Below are 23,882 nucleotides of genomic sequence, written 5' to 3'. Positions count from 1 at the left end.
CCTGGAGCAGAAAGATGTTTACACCAAGGCCTTGGAATGGAAGCTAAGCCTGAATACTGTCCAACAGGCAAATAGACCATAAGACTATAAGATGTAGGAGCAGAATTAGGCCATTCGGCCCATCAGGTCTGCTCCGCCATTCAATCATGGCTGATATGATTCTCACCCCCATTCTCCTGCCTTCTCCCCATAACTCTTGATACCCCTTATTGATCAAGAACCTATCTATCTCTATCTTAAAGACATTCAATGACCTGGCCTCCACAGTCCTCTGTGGCAATGAGTTCCACAGATTCACCTCATCTCAGTTTTAAAGGAATGTCCCTTCACTCTGAGGTTGTGCCCTTGAGTTCTAGTTTCTCCCACTAGTGGAAACATCCTCTCCATGTCCACTCTGTCTATGCCTCTCAGTATTCTGTAAGTTTCAATTACATCCCCCCTCATCGTTCTAAACTCCATCGAGTATAGGCCCAGACTCCTCAACCGCTCCTCAAATGATAAACCCTTCATTCCTGTGATCATTCTTGTGAACCTCCTCTGGATCCCCTCCAAGGCCAGCACATCCCTCCTTAAGACATGGGGGCCAAAACTGCTCACAATATTCCAAATGTGGTCTGACCAGAGTCTTATACAGCCTCAGCAGTACATCCCTGCTCTTGTATTCTAGCCCTCTAGAAATGAATGCTAACATTGAATTTACCTTCCTGACTGCCAACTGAACACGCATTTTAACCTTAAGAGAACCCTGAACCAGGGTTCCCAAGTTCCTTTGTGCATCAGATTTCCAAAGCCTTTCCCCATTTAGAAAATAGTCTACGCCTCTATTCTTCCTACCAAAGTGCATAACCTCACATTAAAACAATATCATGTGTGCATTTTATCAGCGGCTGGCTAGGCTACTCACTAAAACACTTTACTCCAGCATCATGGGAGAGGAATGAAAATATTGGAAAAATATGATGATGGTTTATTCATCATTGTCAATGATTTCAGTCGATAAGGCATCTCCAATTTAATAAAAATTGTGTGTTCTCATATGACTGCAAAGTTAATTTTTCGTGAGGAATGTTTTCCCACACGCAGAACATTAGATGTCGGATTCATCTATGGACTCATCTTGATTTCCTTTATGCTCGTGTTTCTTTGCCTTGCTGCTGAAAACTTGCTTCAAGCTTTGACATGACATTGTGAATCATCTTCTACCACTTTTTCCTGTCACAAACATCATGCTCCCATTTGTCAGTTAAGATGCCATATTATGTTAGACCGGTCTTCAGGCAATGCCTATATCTTTTAAACTGACGTGCTTGAGAGCACTAATCAAGCTTCAGCTCACTGTAGAACACCTTCTTGACTAGTCTAGGATTGGGCATTCTTCCAGCCATCCTTAGCTGCACCATCACTATTGTTGTCTCCGCACCTGCCATATTTACTCTTTTGAGGATCTCAGTGTCTGAAATCTTGCGCAGCCATTGAACAATCACAATCTTTAGGAGGCAGCCTAAGCGGAAACTATTGTGTTTTTTTGATGTGCAGACATAAATGTGCCAGCTATCGTATATATACAGGAAGGATAATACAGATATAACACGTTTGCGTATTAGAATAGTTTGAAAAGTGGGGAACTTACTCGGATAGCACTGCCTCCATTTTTGCTTTAGTGTGGGTACTGCGCATGCGTCAAGAACTGTGTTGGTAACTGCACAAAGTTCAGACATTGTTTACAGCAACACACCGGAGACAAATGAGCACAACATTTTTTTTTTCAATTGTGCTTCACTTGAGGTTGAACAACTGACTTCAGTTTGCTGAAAATATAAATTGTAGGATAACACAAACTTAAGTCAGTATACAGACTGGTGGCACAGTGGTTGGCATGATGCCTCACACAGCACCAGGGACTTGGGTTCGATTCCTGGCTTGGATCACTGTCTGTGCAGAGTCTGCACATTCTTCCCGTGTCTGCGTAGGTTTTCTCCAGGTGCTCTGGTTTCCTCCCACAGTCCAAAAGATGTGCTGGTTAGGCGCATTGGCCATGCTAAATTCTCCCTTGGTGAACCCGAACAGGCGCCAGAATGTGGTGACTAGGGGATTTTAACAGTAACTTAATTGTAGTGTTAATGTAAGCCTCCCTGTGAAACTAATAATAAATAAACTTTAAACCGGAGTGTTTTCTGAATTAGTAAGTAGTCTCACAACGCCAGGTTAATTCGGTCACACGAGCTTTCAGAATTAGTTACTGGCTCTAGGGCTCCCTTAACCAACTGTTCAAATCAGGCAAGAAAGTTTCATTATAGCAAAATTAAAGAATTGGACATGTACACAGTCAGCTGGCACATCCAGATTTCTTTTCTAAAATTGTTCTTTGTAATCTGGGTGGACGGGAAAGATTTTTTACTCAGTTGGCGAGAAGATCAAAGTCATTGGTAAGCAGTTGCAGAAGTGCTTCAAATGCTAGTCAAGAAAAAAGTGTTTTTGGTCCAGTCAGGTTCAAAAGGCCATTATTTTATAGTGGCCTTCCTCTTCTTCGTAGTGAAGGATCCACCCAATCTGTTAATCCAGGCAGTTTTATTAAGGAAGCAAAATTACAATCATGCTTAGCCATATTCAAAATAGATTAGATATATTTTTTAAAAATAATTTTTTAGGATGTGGCTGTTGCTGGTGGTGTAATCGGTGGCCTTGCAGGGAGGGCAGTTCTTTCAGCATTTTTTGCCCATCTCTAATTGCCCTTAAGAGGATAGTGGTGAACTGCCTTCTTGAAACACTGCAGTTCTTGTAGTATGGATACACCCACCGTGCTGCTGGTGAGGGACCTCCAAGAATTTGATCCAGTGACGGTGAAGGAAAAGTGATGTAGTTCCAAGTCAGGATGGTGAGTGGCTTGGAGGGAAACTTTCAGGTGGCGGTGTTCCCATGTGTCTGCTATGATTGTCCTTCCAGATGGTAGCAGCCGTGGGTTTGGAAGGTGCTATCCAATGTGACGTAGTGAGTTCCTGCAGTGCAACTTGTAGATGGCACATAACTGCCACTGTACGTCAGTAGTGGAGGGTGCAAATGTTTGTACATGGGTTGCCAATTAAGTGGGTTGCTTTGTTCTGGATGCTGTCAAGCAGTTGTTGGATTGCACCTATCCAGGCAAGTGGTGAGTATTCCAGCACATTCCTGTCCATGATAAATGCGTGGGGTGACAGGCATAGGGTGGAGGGGAGGGCCTAGGTGGGATGCCCTTTCAGAGAGTCAGTGCAGACTCGATGGGCCAAATGGCCTCTCTCTACACTGTTAGAGATTCAATGATGATAAGGTTTTGTGGGGCAGGCTGATTATGTTTAACTTTTCTCTTCTTCAGATGGATGGGGGGGAGACCAAATTGCTTACAAATATTTGAGAAATGATTGATGATGGCTTTAAGACCATAAGACCATAAGACATAAGACCATAAGACATAGGAGCGGAAGTAAGGCCATTCGGCCCATCGAGTCCACTCCACCATTCAATCATGGTTGATTTCAACTCCATTTACCCGCTCTCTCCCCATAGCCCTTAATTCCTCGAATAAGACCAGCTTTGAGGTCTTCTTTGTCAACAAGGGCATGGTCATCAGTGTTCAGGTCATCTGCGGACACAGTAGCTTTGCTCGGAAAGCAACAGTGACAATACTTGGGGATAGCTGCACTTGTCAGTGTGGGAGCACCATGGCCACAGGCTATCCAGCTGCTGGGGAGCCCAATACACATTTAAATATTTTTACCCCATCCTTAAACCTACAAAGCCAATGCTCAGAATGGAGCGAGCAAACCCAGATCCATTCCTTGCTTGCTCCAAAAACAAAATTCAAAATCCAATTGAATCCAATTCTTGGTCCTTGCAAGGAAGACAAAAAAAGATCCAAGCTGACAAGGTAAGGCACTGTGCTCCATCATGGGGCTTGATCTGTTTAGTTTTGTTTATTAATGTCACAAATAGGCTTACATTAACACTTCAATGAAGTTCCTGTGAAAATCCCCTGGTCAACACACTCCGGCACCTGTTCGGGTACACCTAGGGAGAATGTAGCATGGTCAATGCACAGTCTTTTGGACTGTGGGAGGAAACTGGAGCACCTGGAAGAAACCCACTCAGACGCAGGGAGAATGTGCAGACTCTGCACAGACAGTAACCCGAGGCCAGGAATTGAACCCGGGTCCCTGGCACTGTGAGGCAGTAGTGCTAACCCCCCTGTTGCCACCGTGCCGCCCTGACGCTTGATCTTAGCCAAGAGGAAGATGCAAGGGCACTGACGCCCATTGTGAGGCATGCGGTTGCACGTATATTCAGTTGTCAGGCTGCATATAGTATGTGCAACCATTTGGCTCACTATGGGCCCTGCATCTGATGGGGACCTTACCCCGAATTTGTCACACTGAAGGAAAGAACAGTAAAATGGTGGAAATTAGAATACAAATTTGAAGTGTTTTTTTTCCCCCCTTTCTGGGTGGCAGAGATGGGAGGAGGAGGGGATGCCAGTGTTATTGGGAGGTGATGCAGGGCTGGGTGGGCTGGGCCATAGTGGTCAGCACTGCTGCTTCACAGCTCCAGGGGCCTGGGTTCGATTCCCGGCTTGGGTCACTGTCTGTGTGGAGTTTGCACATTCTCCTCGTGTCTGCGTGGGTTTCCTCCGGGTGCTCCGGTTTTCTCCCATGTTCCAAAGATGTGCGGGTTAGGTTGATTGGCCATGCTAAAATTGCCCCTTAGTGTCCTGAGATGCGTAGGTTAGAGGGATTTGCGGGTGAAATATGTAGGGATATGGGGGTCGGGCCTGGGTGGGATTGTGGTCGGCGCAGACTCGATGGGCCAAATGGCCCCTTTCTGCACTTTCTATGATGATTTCTATGAAACAGTTAAAGCACAAGCAATATGCGGAAAGTGCAGTAATCACTGGCACATCAGCTTAGTAAGAAGTTTAACAACACCAGGTTAAAGTCCAACAGGTTTATTTGGTAGCAAAAGCCACACAAGCTTTCGAGGCTCTGAGCCCCTTCTTCAGGTGAGTGGGAATTCTGTTCACAAACAGAACTTATAAGACACAGACTCAATTTACATGAATAATGGTTGGAATGCGAATACTTACAACTAATCCAGTCTTTAAGAAACAAAACAATGGGAGTGGGGAGAGCATCAAGACAGGCTAAAAAGATGTGTATTGTCTCCAGACAAGACAGCCAGTGAAACTCTGCAGGTCCACGCAACTGTGGGAGTTACAAATAGTGTGACATAAATTCTGATTCTAGGATCGCATGATAAAGACTCAGGAGGAAAAAAGCAGAAATATTTATGTGAAATAGTGTGACATAAACCCAATATCCCGGTTGAGGCCGTCCTTGTGTGTGCGGAACCTGGCTATCAGTTTCTGCTCCGCGACTCTGCGCTGTCGTGTGTCGCGAAGGCCGCCTTGGAGAACGCTTACCCGAATATCAGAGGCCGAATGCCCGTGACCGCTGAAGTGCTCCCCAACAGGAAGAGAACAGTCTTGCCTGGTGATTGTCGAGCGGTGTTCATTCATTCGTTGTCGCAGCGTCTGCATAGTTTCCCCAATGTACCATGCCTCGGGACATCCTTTCTTGCAGCGTATCAGGTAGACAACGTTGGCCGAGTTGCAAGAGTATGTACCGTGTACCTGGTGGATGGTGTTCTCACGTGAGATGATGGCATCTGTGTCGATGATCCGGCACGTCTTGCAGAGGTTGCTGTGGCAGGGTTGTGTGGTGTCAGCTTATGGCATTTGCAATGGGCCACAAGCAGCCATTTGATCCATTGAGAAATAGGAGCTTTCCATTTATTTTTATTATTGCTGTGACGTCAAAGGCTGTAGTAAAACCCACTGAGAAAGAGCCACGTGACCACGATGGTGACGTCACTCATTTGCGTTGCCATGGCGCCGTCTGTGACGCTGGTCCAATCAGACACAGCGGCCGCCTTGAGCGACGTGGACGTCGACCAATAGGGAAATAGATCCCCGGGAGGGAAACGTCCCGCCTTCTCACCGGCGGCCAATCAACGTCGGGCCTGGCCAGACTTGTGGCCACCCGCCTCCCGCGATTGGTCGGAGGGGGTTTGAGTGACGGGGAGGGCAGCCAATGGTGGGGAAGGGGTGGGTGGACGAGCGAGCCAATGGGGTTAGGGGGCGGGCGGCGCGGCGGCTGAGGGGAAAGTTAGAGTGAGTGTTGATGTGCGCTGAGAGGCAGAGGGGGAGCGGAGCGGATCGGACTCGCACTCCGGGAAGGTAGCGGTGTGGGGGAGCCAGCGGCAGGCTCCGAACAGCAGCCCCGAGCAGCGGCCTCCGCCGCCATTTAGTGTCTTCATTTCCCCCCGCCCTCCCCCCACCCCCCACCCCCAAGTCGATCGGCGATGTCTTCACAAGTGGCGCCGCGAGTGCGGCCCAGCGGCTCCCCGACCTCCAGCCGCCCTCAGCCGCTCCGAGCCACCGTCCCCTTCCAGCTGCGAGCGGCCGCCGGCAACAGTACCTCGGGCGGCGGCGGCCCGAGGCTGGCCCCCGGCTCCTCCTCCCCCTCTTCGACGATCCCGGCTCCGTCCGTCTCTCCGCCGGGAAGCCGCAGCGCCTTCCACAGCGTCAGCAGCTCCAGCAGCACCGGGACGGCTGAGCCAGAGGCGGCCTGGCGAGCAGGCGAGAGGAGAAGCCATCACTCGGCCTCCTGCTGCACATCTCCCGTCAGTAAAGGTACCTGCACCTGCTGCCTGGCTCCGCCCCCCCGCCCCCACAGGCGCGCGCACACGGCGTCCCCCCCACGCGCGCGCGCACGCGCACACGGCGCCCACGCGCGCACGGCGCGCCCCCCCACGCGCGCGCGCACAAACCCCCCCATCCCACACACACAACCCACCCCCATCCCACACACACAACCCACCCCCCCACACATGCACATGGTGCCTCCCCCCAACACACAAACGCAAACCCCCCCCCCTCCCCACACGCACACACTCTCTTGGCCCCCCCCCTCGCACACACACCCCACACATGCACACATGCCCCCCCATACTCTCTCGTCCGTACCCCCCCCCCACACAGGCACGCCCCCCACACACACGGACCCCCTCCCCACACATACACACGGCGCCCCCCCCAACACAAACGCATGCCCCCCGTACACACGGCACCCCCACACACATGCACCCGCACACACATACGGCCCCCCTCCCCCCCACACACACGGCCCCCCTCCCCCCCCCCCCCCCCCCCAACACAAACGGCTCTCCCTCCCCACACACCCACACACACACGGCTCTCTTCTCCCCCCCCCCCCTCCCCAACAAACACACACACACACACACATGGCCCCCCCGCCACACCCACGGACCCCCCACTCCTCCCCCCAAACACACACGGGGCACCACCACTCTCTCTCACACACACACACTGCCGCCCCCCCCCCCACACACACTGCTGCTCTCCCCCCCCCCCCCCCCCCCCCACACACACACTGACCCCCCACGCGCGTGCGCATGGCCCTCCCAGAGACACAGGCGTGCGCGCGCATGGCCCCCACACACATGTGAGCACGCGCACGGCCGTACATACATGCGCGGCCACGCACACACAGTCCCACACATGCACGGCACACCCCTCCCCCCCACACATGCGCGGCACCCCCCCGACAGACATGCACGCCCCCCCCCACACGCGCGCATGCCCCCACCCACCTGCGCGCGCGCACGGCCCCCCCCGTCCGCAAGGCCCCCCTCACACACACACAAGTGCGCGCACGGCCCCCCATGCACACGCGTGCGCGCACGCTCCCCCCACGCGCATTCACGGCGACCCCCCCACATGCACATACACACATGCGCGTGCGCACACGGCACCACTCCCCACATGCGCACACGGCCCCCAACGCGCGCACACACATGAACCCCACACCCGCGTCCCCACACACACACACCGTCCCCCCCCCCACGTGCACCCACGCGGCCCCCCCCACACGCACGGACCCCCCCCCCCACGCACGGACCCCCTCCCTCCCCCCCCCCCCCCCTCCCTCCACCGCCCCCCCCACACGCCCCCCCCCCCCCACACGGACCCCCTCTCCCCCCCCCCCCCCAACGGACCCCCTCACCTCCCCCCCACCCCCCCACACGGACCCCCTCTCCCCCCCCCCCCCCACCCACACGGACCCCCCCCCCCACACGGACCCCTCTTCCCCCCCCTCCCCCCCCCCACACGGACCCCCTCCCCCCCCCACACGGACCACCTCCCCCCCCCCACACGGACCCCCTCCCCCCCCCACACGGACCCCCTCCCCCCCCCCACACGGACCCCCTCCCCCCCCCCACACGGACCCCCTCCCCCCCCCCACACGGACCCCCTCCCCCCCCCCACACGGACCCCCTCCCCCCCCCCACACGGACCCCCTCCCCCCCCCCACACGGACCCCCTCCCCCCCCCCACACGGACCCCCTCCCCCCCCCCACACGGACCCCCTCCCCCCCCCCACACGGACCCCCTCCCCCCCCCCACACGGACCCCCTCCCCCCCCCACACGGACCCCTTCCCCCCCCCACACGGACCCCTTCCCCCCCCCCACACGGACCCCTTCCCCCCCCCCACACGGACCCCTTCCCCCCCCCACACGGACCCCCTCCCCCCCACACGGACCCCCTCCCCCCCCACACGGAACCCCTCCCCCCCCCCCCCACACGGACGCCCACCCCCCCCCCCCCCCCACACGGACCCCCCCCCCCACACGGACCCCCTCCCCCTCCCTCCCCCCCCCCCCCACACGGACCCCTCCCCCCCCCCCCCCCACACGGACCCCTCCCCCCCCCCCCCCCCACACGAACCCCCCCCCCCCCCCAAACACGGACCCCCCCCCCCCCCCCCAACACGGACCCGCTCCTCCCCCCCCCCCCCCCCACACACGGACCCGCTCTCCCCCCCCCCCCCCCCCACACACGGACCCCCCCCCCCACGGACCCCCACCCCCCCACACGGACCCCCTCTCCCCCCCCCCACACGGACCTCCTCTCCCCCCCCCACACGGACCCCCTCCCCCCCCCCCCACACGGACCCCCTCCCCCCCCCCCCACACGGACCCCCCTCCCCCCCACACGGACCCCCTCTCCCCCCCTCCCCCCCACACGGACCCCCTCCCCCCCCCCCACACGGACCCCCCCCCACACGGACCCCCTCCCCCCCCCCCCCCCCCAACACAGACCCCCTCCCCCCCCCCCCCCACACGGACCCCCTCCCCCCCACCACACGGACCCCCTCCCCCCCCCCCCCACACGGACCCCCTCCCCCCCCCCCACACGGACCCCCTCCCCCTCCCCCCCCTCCCCCCCCTCCCCCACACGGACCCCCTCCCCCCCCCCCCCCCCCACACGGACCCCCTCCCCCCCCCCCACACGGACCCCCTCCCCCTCCCCCCCCCACACGGACACCCTCCCCCCCCCACACGGACCCCCTCGCCCCCTCCCCCCCCCCACACGGACCCCCTCCCCCCCCCCACACGGACCCCCTCCCCCCCCCCCCCCCCCCCCCCACACGGACCCCCTCCCCCTCCCCCCCCCCACACGGACCCCCTCCCCCCCACACGGACCCCCTCGCCCCCTCCCCCCCCCCCACACGGACCCCCTCCCCCCCCCCACACGGACCCCCTCTCCCCCCCCCCCCCAACGGACCCCCTCCCACCCCCCCCCCCACCCCCCACGGACCCCCTCTTCCCCCCCCCCCCCCACGGACCCCCTCTCCCCCCCCCCCCCCACACGGACCCCCTCTCCCCCCCCCCCCCCCCACGGACCCCCTCTCCCCCCCCCCCCCCCCCTTCCCACACGGACCCCCTCTCCCCCCCCCCCACACGGACCACCCCCCCCCCCCCCCCCCCCACACGGACCACCCCCCCCACCCCCCCACACGGACCACCCCACCCCCCCACACGGACCACCTCTCCCCCCCCCTCCCCCCCCCCCCCACCCACACGGACCACCTCTCCCCCCCCCCCCCCCCCCCCACGGACCACCTCTCCCCCCCCCCCCACCCACACGGACCACCTCCCCCCCCCCCCCCCCACACGGACCACCTCCCCCCCCCCCCCCCCCCCCCCCCCACGGACCACCCCCCCCCCCCCCCCCACGGACCACCCCCCCCCCCCCCCCCCCCCCACACACACACACACACGGACCACCTCCCCCCACACGGACCACCTTCTCCCCCCCCCCCCCCCCCACACGGACCACCTTCTCCCCCCCCCCCCCCCCCCACACGGACCACCTCCCCCCTCCCCCCCCCCCCCCCCACACGGACCACCTCCCCCCCCCCCCCCCACACGGACCACCTCCCCCCCCCCCCCACACGGACCACCTCCCCCCCCCCCCCCCCCCAACATGGACCACCCCCCCCCCCCCCCCCACACGGACCACCTTCTCCCCCCCCCCACACGGACCACCTTCTCCCCCCCCCCACACGGACCACCTTCTCCCCCCCCCACACGGACCACCTCTCCCCCCCCCCCCCCCCCACACGGACCACCTCTCCCCCCCCCCCCCCCCCCACACGGACCACCTCCCCCCCCCCCCCCCCCCCACACACGGACCACCCCCCCCACCCCCCCCCACACGGACCACCCCCCCCCCTCCCACACGGACCACCCCCCCCCCCCTCCCACACGGACCACCTCCCCCCCCCCCCCACACACACACACACCCCACACACAGAGGCGCAACCACCCCCCCCCCACACACACACATGCCACCCCCCCACACACGCCACCCCTGCCACACACACACGGCGCCTTCCCCCCCACGCACACACGGCGCCCCCCCCCCACACACACACACACACAGACACGGCATCCCCCCCCCACCCCACACACACACAGCCCCCCACACACACGCGTGCGCGCGCGCCCACACCCCCACACACACACTCTCACGGCCCCCCACACACACACACACACACACACACGGACCCACTCCCCCCACACACACACACATGCCCCCCCTCCCCACACACACGCTTCTCTCCCCCCCGCCCCACACACACGCTTCCCCCCCTCGCCACACACACGCTTCTCCCCCCCTCGCCACACACACACTTCCCCCCCCTCCCCACACACACGCTTCCCCCCCTCCCCACACACACGCTTCCCCCCCTCCCCACACACACGCTTCCCCCCCTCCCCACACACACGCTTCCCCCCCTCCCCACACGCACGCTTCCCCCCCTCCCCACACGCACGCTTCCCCCCCTCCCCACACGCACGCTTCCCCCCCTCCCCACACGCACGCTTCCCCCCCCTCCCCACACGCACGCTTCCCCCCCTCCCCACACGCACGCTTCCCCCCCTCCCCACACGCACGCTTCCCCCCCTCCCCACACGCACGCTTCCCCCCCCTCCCCACACGCACGCTTCCCCCCCCTCCCCACACGCACGCTTCCCCCCCCTCCCCCCACGCACGCTCCCCCCCCTCCCCCCACACACGCTTCCCCCCCCTCCCCCCACACACGCTTCCCCCCCCTCCCCCCACACACGCTTCCCCCCCCTCCCCCCACACACGCTTCCCCCCACACACGCTTCCCCCCCCTCCCCCCACACACGCTTCCCCCCCTCCCCCCACACACGCTTCCCCCCCTCCCCCCACACACGCTTCCCCCCCTCCCCCCACACACGCTTTCCCCCCTCCCCCCACACACGCTTTCCCCCCTCCCCCCACACACGCTTTCCCCCCTCCCCACACACACGCTTTCCCCCCTCCCCACACACACGCTTTCCCCCCTCCCCACACACACGCTTCCTCCCCCTCCCCACACACACGCTTCCTCCCCCTCCCCACACACACGCTTCCTCCCCCTCCCCACACACACGCTTCCTCCCCCTCCCCACACACACGCTTCCTCCCCCTCCCCACACACACGCTTCCTCCCCCTCCCCACACACACGCTTCCTCCCCCTCCCCACACACACGCTTCCTCCCCCTCCCCACACACACGCTTCCTCCCCCTCCCCACACACACGCTTCCTCCCCCTCCCCACACACACGCTTCCTCCCCCTCCCCACACACACGCTTCCTCCCCCTCCCCACACACACGCTTCCTCCCCCTCCCCACACACACGCTTCCTCCCCCTCCCCACACACACGCTTCCTCCCCCTCCCCACACACACGCTTCCTCCCCCTCCCCACACACACGCTTCCTCCCCCTCCCCACACACACGCTTCCTCCCCCTCCCCACACACACGCTTCCTCCCCCTCCCCACACACACGCTTCCTCCCCCTCCCCACACACACGCTTCCTCCCCCTCCCCACACACACGCTTCCTCCCCCTCCCCACACACACGCTTCCTCCCCCTCCCCACACACACGCTTCCTCCCCCTCCCCACACACACGCTTCCTCCCCCTCCCCACACACACGCTTCCTCCCCCTCCCCACACACACGCTTCCTCCCCCTCCCCACACACACGCTTCCTCCCCCTCCCCACACACACGCTTCCTCCCCCTCCCCACACACACGCTTCCTCCCCCTCCCCACACACACGCTTCCTCCCCCTCCCCACACACACGCTTCCTCCCCCTCCCCACACACACGCTTCCTCCCCCTCCCCACACACACGCTTCCTCCCCCTCCCCACACACACGCTTCCTCCCCCTCCCCACACACACGCTTCCTCCCCCTCCCCACACACACGCTTCCTCCCCCTCCCCACACACACGCTTCCTCCCCCTCCCCACACACACGCTTCCTCCCCCTCCCCACACACACGCTTCCTCCCCCTCCCCACACACACGCTTCCTCCCCCTCCCCACACACACGCTTCCTCCCCCTCCCCACACACACGCTTCCTCCCCCTCCCCACACACACGCTTCCTCCCCCTCCCCACACACACGCTTCCTCCCCCTCCCCACACACACGCTTCCTCCCCTCACACACACGCTTCCTCCCCCTCCCCACACACACGCTTCCTCCCCCTCCCCACACACACGCTTCCTCCCCCTCCCCACACACACGCTTCCTCCCCCTCCCCACACACACGCTTCCTCCCCCTCCCCACACACACGCTTCCTCCCCCTCCCCACACACACGCTTCCTCCCCCTCCCCACACACACGCTTCCTCCCCCTCCCCACACACACGCTTCCTCCCCCTCCCCACACACACGCTTCCTCCCCCTCCCCACACACACGCTTCCTCCCCCTCCCCACACACACGCTTCCTCCCCCTCCCCACACACACGCTTCCTCCCCCTCCCCACACACACGCTTCCTCCCCCTCCCCACACACACGCTTCCTCCCCCTCCCCACACACACGCTTCCTCCCCCTCCCCACACACACGCTTCCTCCCCCTCCCCACACACACGCTTCCTCCCCCTCCCCACACACACGCTTCCTCCCCCTCCCCCCACACACGCTTCCTCCCCCTCCCCACACACACGCTTCCTCCCCCTCCCCACACACACGCTTCCTCCCCCTCCCCACACACACGCTTCCTCCCCCTCCCCACACACACGCTTCCTCCCCCTCCCCACACACACGCTTCCTCCCCCTCCCCACACACACGCTTCCTCCCCCTCCCCACACACACGCTTCCTCCCCCTCCCCACACACACGCTTCCTCCCCCTCCCCACACACACGCTTCCTCCCCCTCCCCACACACACGCTTCCTCCCCCTCCCCACACACACGCTTCCTCCCCCTCCCCACACACACGCTTCCTCCCCCTCCCCACACACACGCTTCCTCCCCCTCCCCACACACACGCTTCCTCCCCCTCCCCACACACACGCTTCCTCCCCCTCCCCACACACACGCTTCCTCCCCCTCCCCACACACACGCTTCCTCCCCCTCCCCACACACACGCTTGCCCCCCCTCCCCCCACACACTTTCCCCTCCACACACACACACACACACACACGCTCTCTCCCCCCCACCCCTTCCCCAACACACCTTCCCCTCCCCTCCCCTCCCCCAACACGCACACACACACCCCGCAGCAGTGGTACTAATAATCTCAGCCAAGCATTGCAAACTGGGACAATCAGTCTTATTTATTCTGCCTGTGGAGAAGAGCCACCCGAATTTAATCAGCTGGGGTCTTTCAGATCCCCCTTTCTCTTGTATATCTTTGCAGCCTCGATTTAGCAATCCGAGCTTGAATGATGTTTGCTTTTCACCCCAATTGTGTTTTTTGTTATTGCACACACTACCCTACCCGCTCCTACAGGAGTGCCTCCCCTTAATGACAGAATCTGGAATTGCAATCTCTCTCGCCAGTGTTAGCGGCAACTTCTGGAGTAAATTGCATGTGGTTTTTGTGATGGGGTAAATTGCATCTTTTTGTTAGTTGAGCTGCAAATTCTGGGGCAGATTGCATGTTGTTTTGTGTCTGCTACAACTTTTGGGGTAGATTGCTGAACACAAAAAAACATGCAATGTTCAGAACTGTCATTTGACCTTTAAGTTGAACTGTTGCTAAATGGCTGCAGAGCTAGCTGGAAGGATGGGAATGCATTTTTGTCAGATAGTAGTTGAGTTGGCTAGTGATGTTGTCTTTTATGCAGTATTGTGCAGCATTTCTTTATGATTAGCACTTGTTTATTGCCTTTTTTTTTACAGGGCATTTTTATGTAGCAATAGGAAGGAGCAGCATGAAGTTTATTACTGGTTCCTTCGGATTATTCTGTGCTAAATTAAATGGCTGATGATTTCGTTTAGGCCAAGAAAAGTTATGTCTGTAGTTTTTGGCACATGACTTTACTACACTCCAAAACAACTGAACAATAAGTTTATAACTTCTTCCCCAACGGTTTAGTCTAGTCATGAAATAAATTGGAATCTTAATGTGAACGTGCAAGGATCACAACTTCATTTTTGAAACCGCTTTATCTGTCTATTTAATTGGTCTAAATGTTAAATTCCAGTGCTAGCTTGTTGCTGCTTTGCTAAGTTGCCTGTGCTATTGAAATAAATTATGTACTGATACAGTTTTTTTTGGTCATTTTGACTGCATGAGTGAAATAAATAGGTTGCAATGTTTTAGGAGGAAAGAGCTTAATTCAGAGTTGAGATTTAATAGAAAATAATCCAACTCTAACTAGATGCCAATAGAATGGCAGCATTTATGGCATATTACTTATGTACAGTAACTGCATTGAATGTGTTTGGAGCTGCTGAAGCTGTCAAAATGAATGTGAAAGTGTCCAAGTAATATGCTTCCAGCTGTGAGAATCTATAAGCTTTTGACATTTGATGTAGCTTTTCCATAAAGGAACCACTGAGCTAGGTTGGAGGGGAACCCTTGGGGAATCATTCTTTCTTTTTAAAAAAAAAATTGAAAGATGAGAATAAAATATTTACTGTGTTAATTCAAATAATAAATAGATTATAAGGCAGTTTAGCAAGGTTTATTACCAAACGTTGATGCGTGTCAAGTCACATCTAGAATTTGTTTAATCTGCACGTTATACAGATTTACTTGTTTCACTGTGGGTCTTATGATTTCTAATTGCATGTACCAATATATTTCTGTGACGCTCACACTCTTCCAAATATAATGCTGCACATCGTTTAACTGGTGCTGCAATAAGTTGACAGCTTTTGCTTGCATTGCTAAAAAAGAGGAAACCAGTTTTTTTTTGTGCAGATTGTTTCACATCCAAAATGAGACCTTGAACTGAACTGGCAATGCTCCTGTAATTTATGTGAAAAGCTGGCCAAAAACAGCTGATTGAGCATTCAGTTTACACGCCTTGTTGTGCAGGGTGCAGCATGTAAAGTGGTTGACCTTCTTTTGAGTGAAGATAGGCTCGTATCAATAAACTGCATGTGGGGTAGATCTAGTCGTAAACGGCTCGCAGCCATTTCCATTTATCTGCACAGTCCCATGTTTAAGAGGGTGCCACCCTTTCTCTTGAGATCAGCCACCATCTACGGTAGTTTGTTTAACCGTACTAAATATTTACTGGTTGTAACACTTTGTTCCCACGCATATTTGCTGCAGCTGTTAAAAGCTGAAGTGCTGGATTTTGTTTTTGCGGTGATGAAAAAGCTTTGTGCGTCGTATTTACTGGAATATATATAGACTGTATTTAATACAGTCACATAACCTGCTTACAAGTTATTAATGTCTTTTCCAGGAGTGGTGGGAGGCAAGTTTGGAATAATTTCCTAAATGCAAGACAGTCTAGGGATACTTTCTGGATGCAGGGGCGGCCTGAACAGCAGCAAATAAGTGTTTGTGTGATGTAAAACACCCCAAGATAAGAACATTACCGAGCCATAGTGTCATGGTAATAGAGGTGGTTTTGGAAGGCTATTCCCAAACTTATCTGTCTGAAGACGAGGCTTCTTCTGTTGGTGGACTGATGAAAATTGGGAATGTGCAAAGAGGCCAGAATTGGAAGCACGCAAAGGGTTGCAGTGCTTAAGCACATAAGGGAGCCGGTAATTGATTTCAGTGCTTTAGGAGCAGATTGGTTGCTGTGTTTCTTGGGCTGCAGCAGTGACTGCATTTAAAAGTGCCTTGTTGCCTGTAAGGCACTTTGGGCCATTTTGTGGTCATTGGAAGGCACGATATAAGTGAGTCATAGAATGATTAAAGCATAGGAGGTCATTGAGTCCATTGTGTCTGTGCTGGCTCTTTGCAAGAGCACTTCACTTAGTGTTACTCCCCAACCTTTTCCCTGTAGCCCAGCAAGTTCTTTCTCTCCAGTTCTCGAAAGTCAGAAGTGGATCTGCCTCAGCCACCCCCTGAGAGTATCCATTCCTGCTTCTAACCACTCACTACGTGTAGTCACCATTGCTTTTTGTGCCAATCTTCTTAAATTGGTGTCACCTGGTTCTTGATCCTTCCACCAATGGGAATGGCTCCTCCCTATTTATCCTATCCAGATCCCTTATGATTTTGAATGCCACCATCATTCAAGGATGAGAGTCCAGAATGGATGCATACTCCAGTTGAGTGCAAGTTTTACAATCTGCGCACAGGCCGCAAAAACCTGATTGTAATTGATGGGGAGAAACTATTCCCATTAATGGAACGGTCAAGAACCAGATGGCGACAATTAAGGTGATTGGCATAAAAAGCAATGGAGGCTACAGTTTAAAACAATCACATTACAAAAGGACCCTGCAGCTTTAACATAGACAACTAGGAGCAGGAGGAGGTCATTTGGCACTTCAAGCCTGCTCTGCTATTCATTTTGATCATGGCTGATCATACAACTCAATAGCCTGATCTCTTTCCTCTCTCCTCGTAAACGCCCCCCCCCCCCCCCCCCCCCCCGGAATCCTCTTTCCTTCAAGTGCTATAGCTAACTGCTCCTTAAACATAATTTTGGCCTGAACTACTTTCTGTGGTAGCGAGTTCCACAGGCTGACCACTGGATGAAGAAATTTCTCCATCTGTCCTAATGGTCTGCCCTGGATCCTCAGACTATGACCCGTGGTCCTCCTTGCATCTACCCTGTCTAGTCTTGTTAGACCTTTCTAGGTTTCTATAAGATTCCCCCCACCCTGCTCCCTCCACACAAGGTTGGAGCTCATTTTTACAATCCTAACCAACTTGATCTCTCCCCGTATATCAGTCTTGCCATCTGAGGAATCAGTCTGATAAACCTTCTATTCACTCCCTCTAGAGAAAGGGCATCCTTTCTCCGATAAGGAGACCCAAAACTACACATAATACTCTAACCACAGCAACACAATATTCCAGATTTGGCCAAAGTAACCAAACTTTGGGAAAATAAACATATCATATTCCAAGTACTTGGTGAAATTATTTATTTTTATTCTGTTGATCATTAAACTCCACAACTGAACTAGAATAATTGTCTTCATCCTGTTGGGATTTTATGATCCAAATAATCCTAACTTGAGACTCCAGAATCTTAAGTGACCAGCTAACTAACTGCAGCCTTGCAGCAGAGTAATCCCAGTTTTGCACCAACGCACACCTAACTGCTGCAATTCAGGTGCAGCCACACAAAAGGACATTTAGGAGGTGCAAGACCACCTCATGATAGTAACCTGGCACCACTTGGATACAACTCCAACCTTGTGTAAAGCTCGCACTTTGTTTTCGTGAGGTGGGCGTAATTAACATGATGACGGTCACAGAGCTGTGCTGTCTCTATGCTGAAAATGACGCGGAGGCAGCAATATAACTGTGGCCTGTCTGCCAGGTGCCTCTGGCTTCTGGAATTGCCTTCCTTGGCATTCTTCAGCATTATGGGTGAATATTTATTTGTCACTTGTCTGCGAGGTATGTGGTTATGATGTGATCAATTTGCTTCAAGCCGTATGTGTACCGCTGTTTCCTGGTACCAAATGGGGAACAATTACTGTACTGATACTATTTTTTTAAATAGGCATGCAAGACCATCTGGAGGAGGTAATCTTGTATCATTTCAGTTTCAGACTGGTTACAGAATAATCAACTTGCACAGCTGAATCCTGAGGCTTTTCAAGTCATTTACTGCACGGTGGTGTAATTTTCTTAATGTTCAGGCTTTTAATATGGAGCAAATAGCTGGCTTGTCAGCTTGTTCCTCATATTAAACATTTCACCAGTTGGAGCTTGAGCAGAACTCTGTTTTGCAATTTAACTCAGTAGCACCAGTAATTCATTGGCTCAAAAATAAATTCATGCAGATCAACATCTTTGTCAGCATTATAAACTCATTTTTGCCTCTATATTTAAGAGGCAGTAAAATGTAATTTATTCCAAGGATGTGTAAACATATGCAATGTTATAATCCTAGTTGAGACATTACCAAACAATGTGTAACAGATCTGCAGATTCAGAAATCCAAATGGATATTTGGGCTAATGTACTGAAAACATTTTTGTATTTTTGGAGAGTTTTGAATGCAAGTATAGAGCAGGTAATTACTTTGTGCCTTGGGTAGAACGAGACTTAACCCCTCTGCTTACAAAGAGCAATAAGAGAGTAGATGTTGCCGAAACTTTCTGAATATGTTGATACAATGGTGATTTTGTTCACCACTATGGACCATTCTGGCTATTTAATATCATTTGCTAAAATTTCTCTTGACCTCCCCACCTTCCTAAAGCCATTCCTATTGTAGAATGTTATCAGAAATTCATAATCTATTTGTCTGCCTGCCAGTATTATTGGGTTGCGATTCAGGAAAGCCTGATGAGGTATTTTAACTGTGAACTATCGCTTTACTTGCAAGTCAGTAAGAGACAATAGTGCCTTAAACTCCTACAGCTGTGATGCGGCTATTAGGTTGTCTTGATGAAAATGTATCTAGGATTCAGTTAAGTGCACTGGGTGATATCCATACTGATCGATCTGCCTATTTGAAAATCAGGAGCACAAGCACTCTGGCTCTTTTTCTATTTTTCAGTCCTAGCATTGGGGTGCGTCTGGATCTAGAACATAGAACAGTACAGCACAGAACAGGCCCTTCGGCCCACGATGTTGTGCCGAGCTTTATCTGAAACCAAGATCAAGCTATCCCACTCCCTATCATCCTGGTGTGCTCCATGTGCCTATCCAATAACCGCTTAAATGTTTCTAAAGTGTCTGACTCCACCATCACTGCAGGCAGTCCATTCCACACCCCAACCACTCTCTGCGTAAAGAACCTACCTCTGATATCCGTCCTGTATCTCCCACCACGAACCCTATAGTTATGCCCCCTTGTAATAGCTCCATCCACCCGAGGAAATAGTCTTTGAACGTCCACTCTATCTATCCCCTTCATCATTTTATACACCTCTATTAAGTCTCCCCTCAGCCTCCTCCGCTCCAGAGAGAACAGCCCTAGCTCCCTCAACCTTTCCTCATATGACCTACCCTCCAAACCAGGCAGCATCCTGGTAAATCTCCTCTGCACTCTTTCCAGCGCTTCCACATCCTTCTTATAGTGAGGTGACCAGAACTGCACACAATATTCCAAATGTGGTCTCACCAAGGTCCTGTACAGTTGCAGCATAACCCCACGGCTCTTAAACTCCAACCCCCTGTTAATAAAAGCTAACACACTATAGGCCTTCTTCACAGCTCTATCCACTTGAGTGGCAACCTTTAGAGATCTGTGGATATGGACCCCAAGATCTCTCTGTTCCTCCACAGTCTTCAGAACCCTACCTTTGACCCTGTAATCCACATTTAAATTAGTCCTACCAAAATGAATCACCTCACATTTATCAGGGTTAAACTCCATTTGCCATTTTTCAGCCCAGCTTTGCATCCTATCTATGTCTCTTTGCAGCCGACAACAGCCCTCCACCTCATCCACTACTCCACCAATCTTGGTGTCATCAGCAAATTTACTGATCCACCCTTCAGCCCCCTCCTCTAAGTCATTAATAAAAATCACAAAGAGCAGAGGACCAAGCACTGATCCCTGCGGCACACCGCTAGCAACCTGCCTCCAATCCGAAAATTTTCCATCGACCACCACCCTCTGTCTTCGGTCAGACAGCCAGTTACCTATCCAATCGGCCAACTTTCCCTCTATCCCACACCTCCTCACTTTCATCATAAGCCGACCATGGGGGACCTTATCAAACGCCTTACTAAAATCCATGTATATGACATCAACTGCCCTACCTTCATCAACACACTTAGTTACCTCCTCAAAAAATTCTATCAAATTTGTGAGGCACGACTTGCCCTTCACGAATCCGTGCTGACTATCTCGGATTAATCCGCATCTTTCTAAATGGTCGTAAATCCCATCCCTAAGGACCTTTTCCATCAATTTACCAACCACCGAAGTAAGACTAACCGGTCTATAATTACCAGGGTCATTTCTATTCCCTTTCTTAAACAGAGGAACAACATTCGCCATTCTCCAGTCCTCTGGCACCATCCCCGTGGACAGCGAGGACCCAAAGATCAACGCCAAAGGCTCTGCAATCTCATCCCTTGCCTCCCACAGAATCCTAGGATACATTTCATCAGGCCCAGGGGACTTATCAACCTTCAGTTTATTCAAAACTGCCAAGACATCCTCCCTCCGAACATCTATTTCCTCCAGCCTATTAGCCTGTAACACCTTCTCTTCCTCAAAAACATGGCCCCTCTCCTTGGTGAACACTGAAGAAAAGTATTCATTCATCACCTCGCCTATCTCTACTGACTCCATACACAAGTTCCCACTACTGTCCTTGACCGGCCCTAACCTCACCCTGGTCATTCTTTTATTCCTCACATAAGAGTAAAAAGCCTTGGGGTTTTCCTTGATCCGACCCGCCAAGGACTTCTCATGTCCCCTCCTAGCTCTCCTAAGCCCCTTTTTCAGCTCATTCCTTGCTAACTTGTAACCCTCAATCGAGCCATCTGAACCTTGTTTCCTCATCCCTACATAAGCTTCCCTCTTCCTTTTCACAAGACATTCCACCTCTTTTGTGAACCATGGTTCCCTCACTCGGCCATTTCCTCCCTGCCTGACAGGAACATACCTATCAAGGACATCCAGTATTTGTTCCTTGAAAAAGTTCCACTTTTCATTAGTTCCTTTCTCTGACAGTTTCTGTTCCCAACTTATGCCCCCTAATTCTTGCCTAATCGCATCATAATTACCCCTCCCCCAATTGTAAACCTTGCCCTGCCGTACGGCCCTATCCCTCTCCATTGCAATAACAAAAGACACCGAATTGTGGTCACTATCTCCAAATTGCTCTCCCACAACCAAATCTAACACTTGGCCCGGTTCATTTCCCAGTACCAAATCCAATGTGGCCTCACCTCTAGTCGGCCCATCCACATATTGTGTCAGGAAACCCTCCCGCACACACTGCACAAAAACTGCCCCATCCAAACTATTTGACCTACAAAGGTTCCAATCAATATTTGGAAAGTTAAAGTCCCCCATGACAACTACCCTGTGACCCCCACACATATCCATAATCTGCTTAGCAATTTCTTCCTCCACATCTCTATTACTATTTGGGGGCCTATAGTAAACTCCTAGCAACGTGACCGCTCCTTTCCTATTTCTAACTTCAGCCCATATTACCTCAGTGTGCAGATCCCCCACGAAGTGCCTTTCCGCAGCCGTTAAACTATCCTTGATTAACAATGCCACTCCTCCACCTCTTTTACCAGCTTCCCTACACTTAGTGAAACATCTATACCCCGGAACGTCCAACAACCATTCCTGTCCTTGTTCCACCCACGTCTCCGTAATGGCCACAACATCGTAGTCCCAAGTACCAATCCACGCCCCAAGTTCATCTACCTTGTTCCGGATGCTCCTTGCATTGAAGTAGACACACTTCAACCCACCTTCCTGTCTACCAGTACCCACCCTTGACCCTGATACCTTCCCCAATACCTCACCACCCTCACTGACTTCTGGACTACAACTCCCTTTCCCACTCCCCTGACAAATTAGTTTAAACCCCCCTGAAGAGCCGTAACAAATTTCCCTCCGAGGATATTGGTGCCCCTCTGGTTCAGGTGCACCCCGTCCTGTTTGTACAGGTCCCACCTTCCCCAGAACGTGTTCCAATTATCCACGTATCTGAAACCCTCCCTCCTACACCATCCCTGCAACCACATATTTAACTGCACTCTCTCCCTGTTCCTCAACTCGCTATCACGTGGTACCGGCAACGTACCAGAGATGACCACATGTTTCGTCTTGGCTCTCAGCTTCCAGCCCAGCTCCAGAAATTCCTGCTTTAAATCCCCGTCCCTTCTCTTACCTATGTCATTGGTACCAATGTGCACCACGACTTGTGACTGTTTCCCCTCCCCCTTCAGAATCTGGAAAACACGGTCTGAGACATCACGGACCTTGGCATCCGGTAGGCAACATACCATCCGTGAGTCTCTTTTGCTGCCACAGAACCTCCTATCTATCCCTCTAACTAACGAGTCCCCAATAACTATCGCCCTCCCGCTCTCCCCCTTTCCCTCCCGAGCCACAGAGACGGACACAGTGCTGGAGATCCTCTCACTGCGGCTCCCCACTGGTATGTCATCCCCCTCAACCGTATCCAACGCGGAATACTTGTTGCTAAGGGGAACGACCACAGGGGATCCCTGCACTGACTGCTTCCTCCCAGCCCCTCTCAATATAGTTCTTTGCCATTTGGCCTGCTTTGTGCTTAATTTGCTTTTCTTCATGTTTCTAGATTTGAAGATTTTTTTTCTGCATTAAGTGCAAGCTAAACTCCTCCCCAATACAGTAGGATTTTAATCTGCATTTAATTAAACCTTAAATTCACTCCATAGTGAATTTGGGCTGAATAATGGAATGACGGTTTCTCCAATATAGGAGAGCTAATTGGAATGAGTGTAGGCAGTTTTGATAGTGTTACCCAATGTATGGAAGTCTTTTGTGTACATTTTAATCAAGATGCTTTGTGGTAAAGGGTAATTGGGTAGGGAATGACCTCTTAATATTGGTGTACAGGCAGATTGGGGTAAAGTAGAGGAAATTAATTCTGTATCTAACCTGTTAGTTTGCCTAAAACAAACACATCTGGGAGTGAAATGATTCCGATTTGTCTGGGGGACCTACTGAGGCCTGCAGCTACATGACTGATCTGAAGACTAAGAAATAGGAACAGAGTTTTCTTTGTTCTTTGGGATTTTAGTTCAGTCGGGCAACATGGTTGGTGCAGGTTTGAAGGGCCGGTTATTTTCTTTGTTCTTCCAGGAGTAGGCCATTCGGCCCCTTGAGCCTGCTCTGCCATTCAAAAGGATTATGGCTGATCCAGCATTCCTCACTTTCCTGCCCTTTTTGCCCTGTAACTCTTAATGCCCTTGCTGATCAAAAATCTATCCATCTATCTCAGCGCAAGGAGTTTCAAAGACTTTCAACGTGCTGGGAAAAGAAATTCCTCCTCAGTGTCAGTCTTAAATTGATGCCCCTAAAGCCTGAGCAACTTTTTGACTTGT

At 54.2% G+C, this 23,882-nt stretch overlaps 1 protein-coding gene across 4 annotated transcripts in view; it reads left to right on the top strand.

Annotated features, from left to right (window-relative positions):
* Positions 1-4,964: 4,964 nt before the first annotated feature.
* Positions 4,965-23,882, top strand: part of LOC144500634 (glucocorticoid-induced transcript 1 protein-like) — a 71,415-nt gene continuing 52,497 nt past the window's right edge. For all 4 annotated transcript variants that reach the window (XM_078223886.1, XM_078223887.1, XM_078223889.1 and 1 more), the window contains exon 1: positions 4,965-6,718. In XM_078223886.1, the coding sequence (XP_078080012.1) occupies positions 6,388-6,718 (331 nt within the window). In that variant the 5' untranslated portion in view covers positions 4,965-6,387. The remainder of the gene's footprint in view (positions 6,719-23,882) is intronic.

The sequence above is a fragment of the Mustelus asterias genome, chromosome 11 (genome assembly GCF_964213995.1).
Source record: "Mustelus asterias chromosome 11, sMusAst1.hap1.1, whole genome shotgun sequence".
NCBI classification, from domain to species: domain Eukaryota; kingdom Metazoa; phylum Chordata; class Chondrichthyes; order Carcharhiniformes; family Triakidae; genus Mustelus; species Mustelus asterias.
This window is presented reverse-complemented; position numbering and strand designations above follow the sequence as displayed.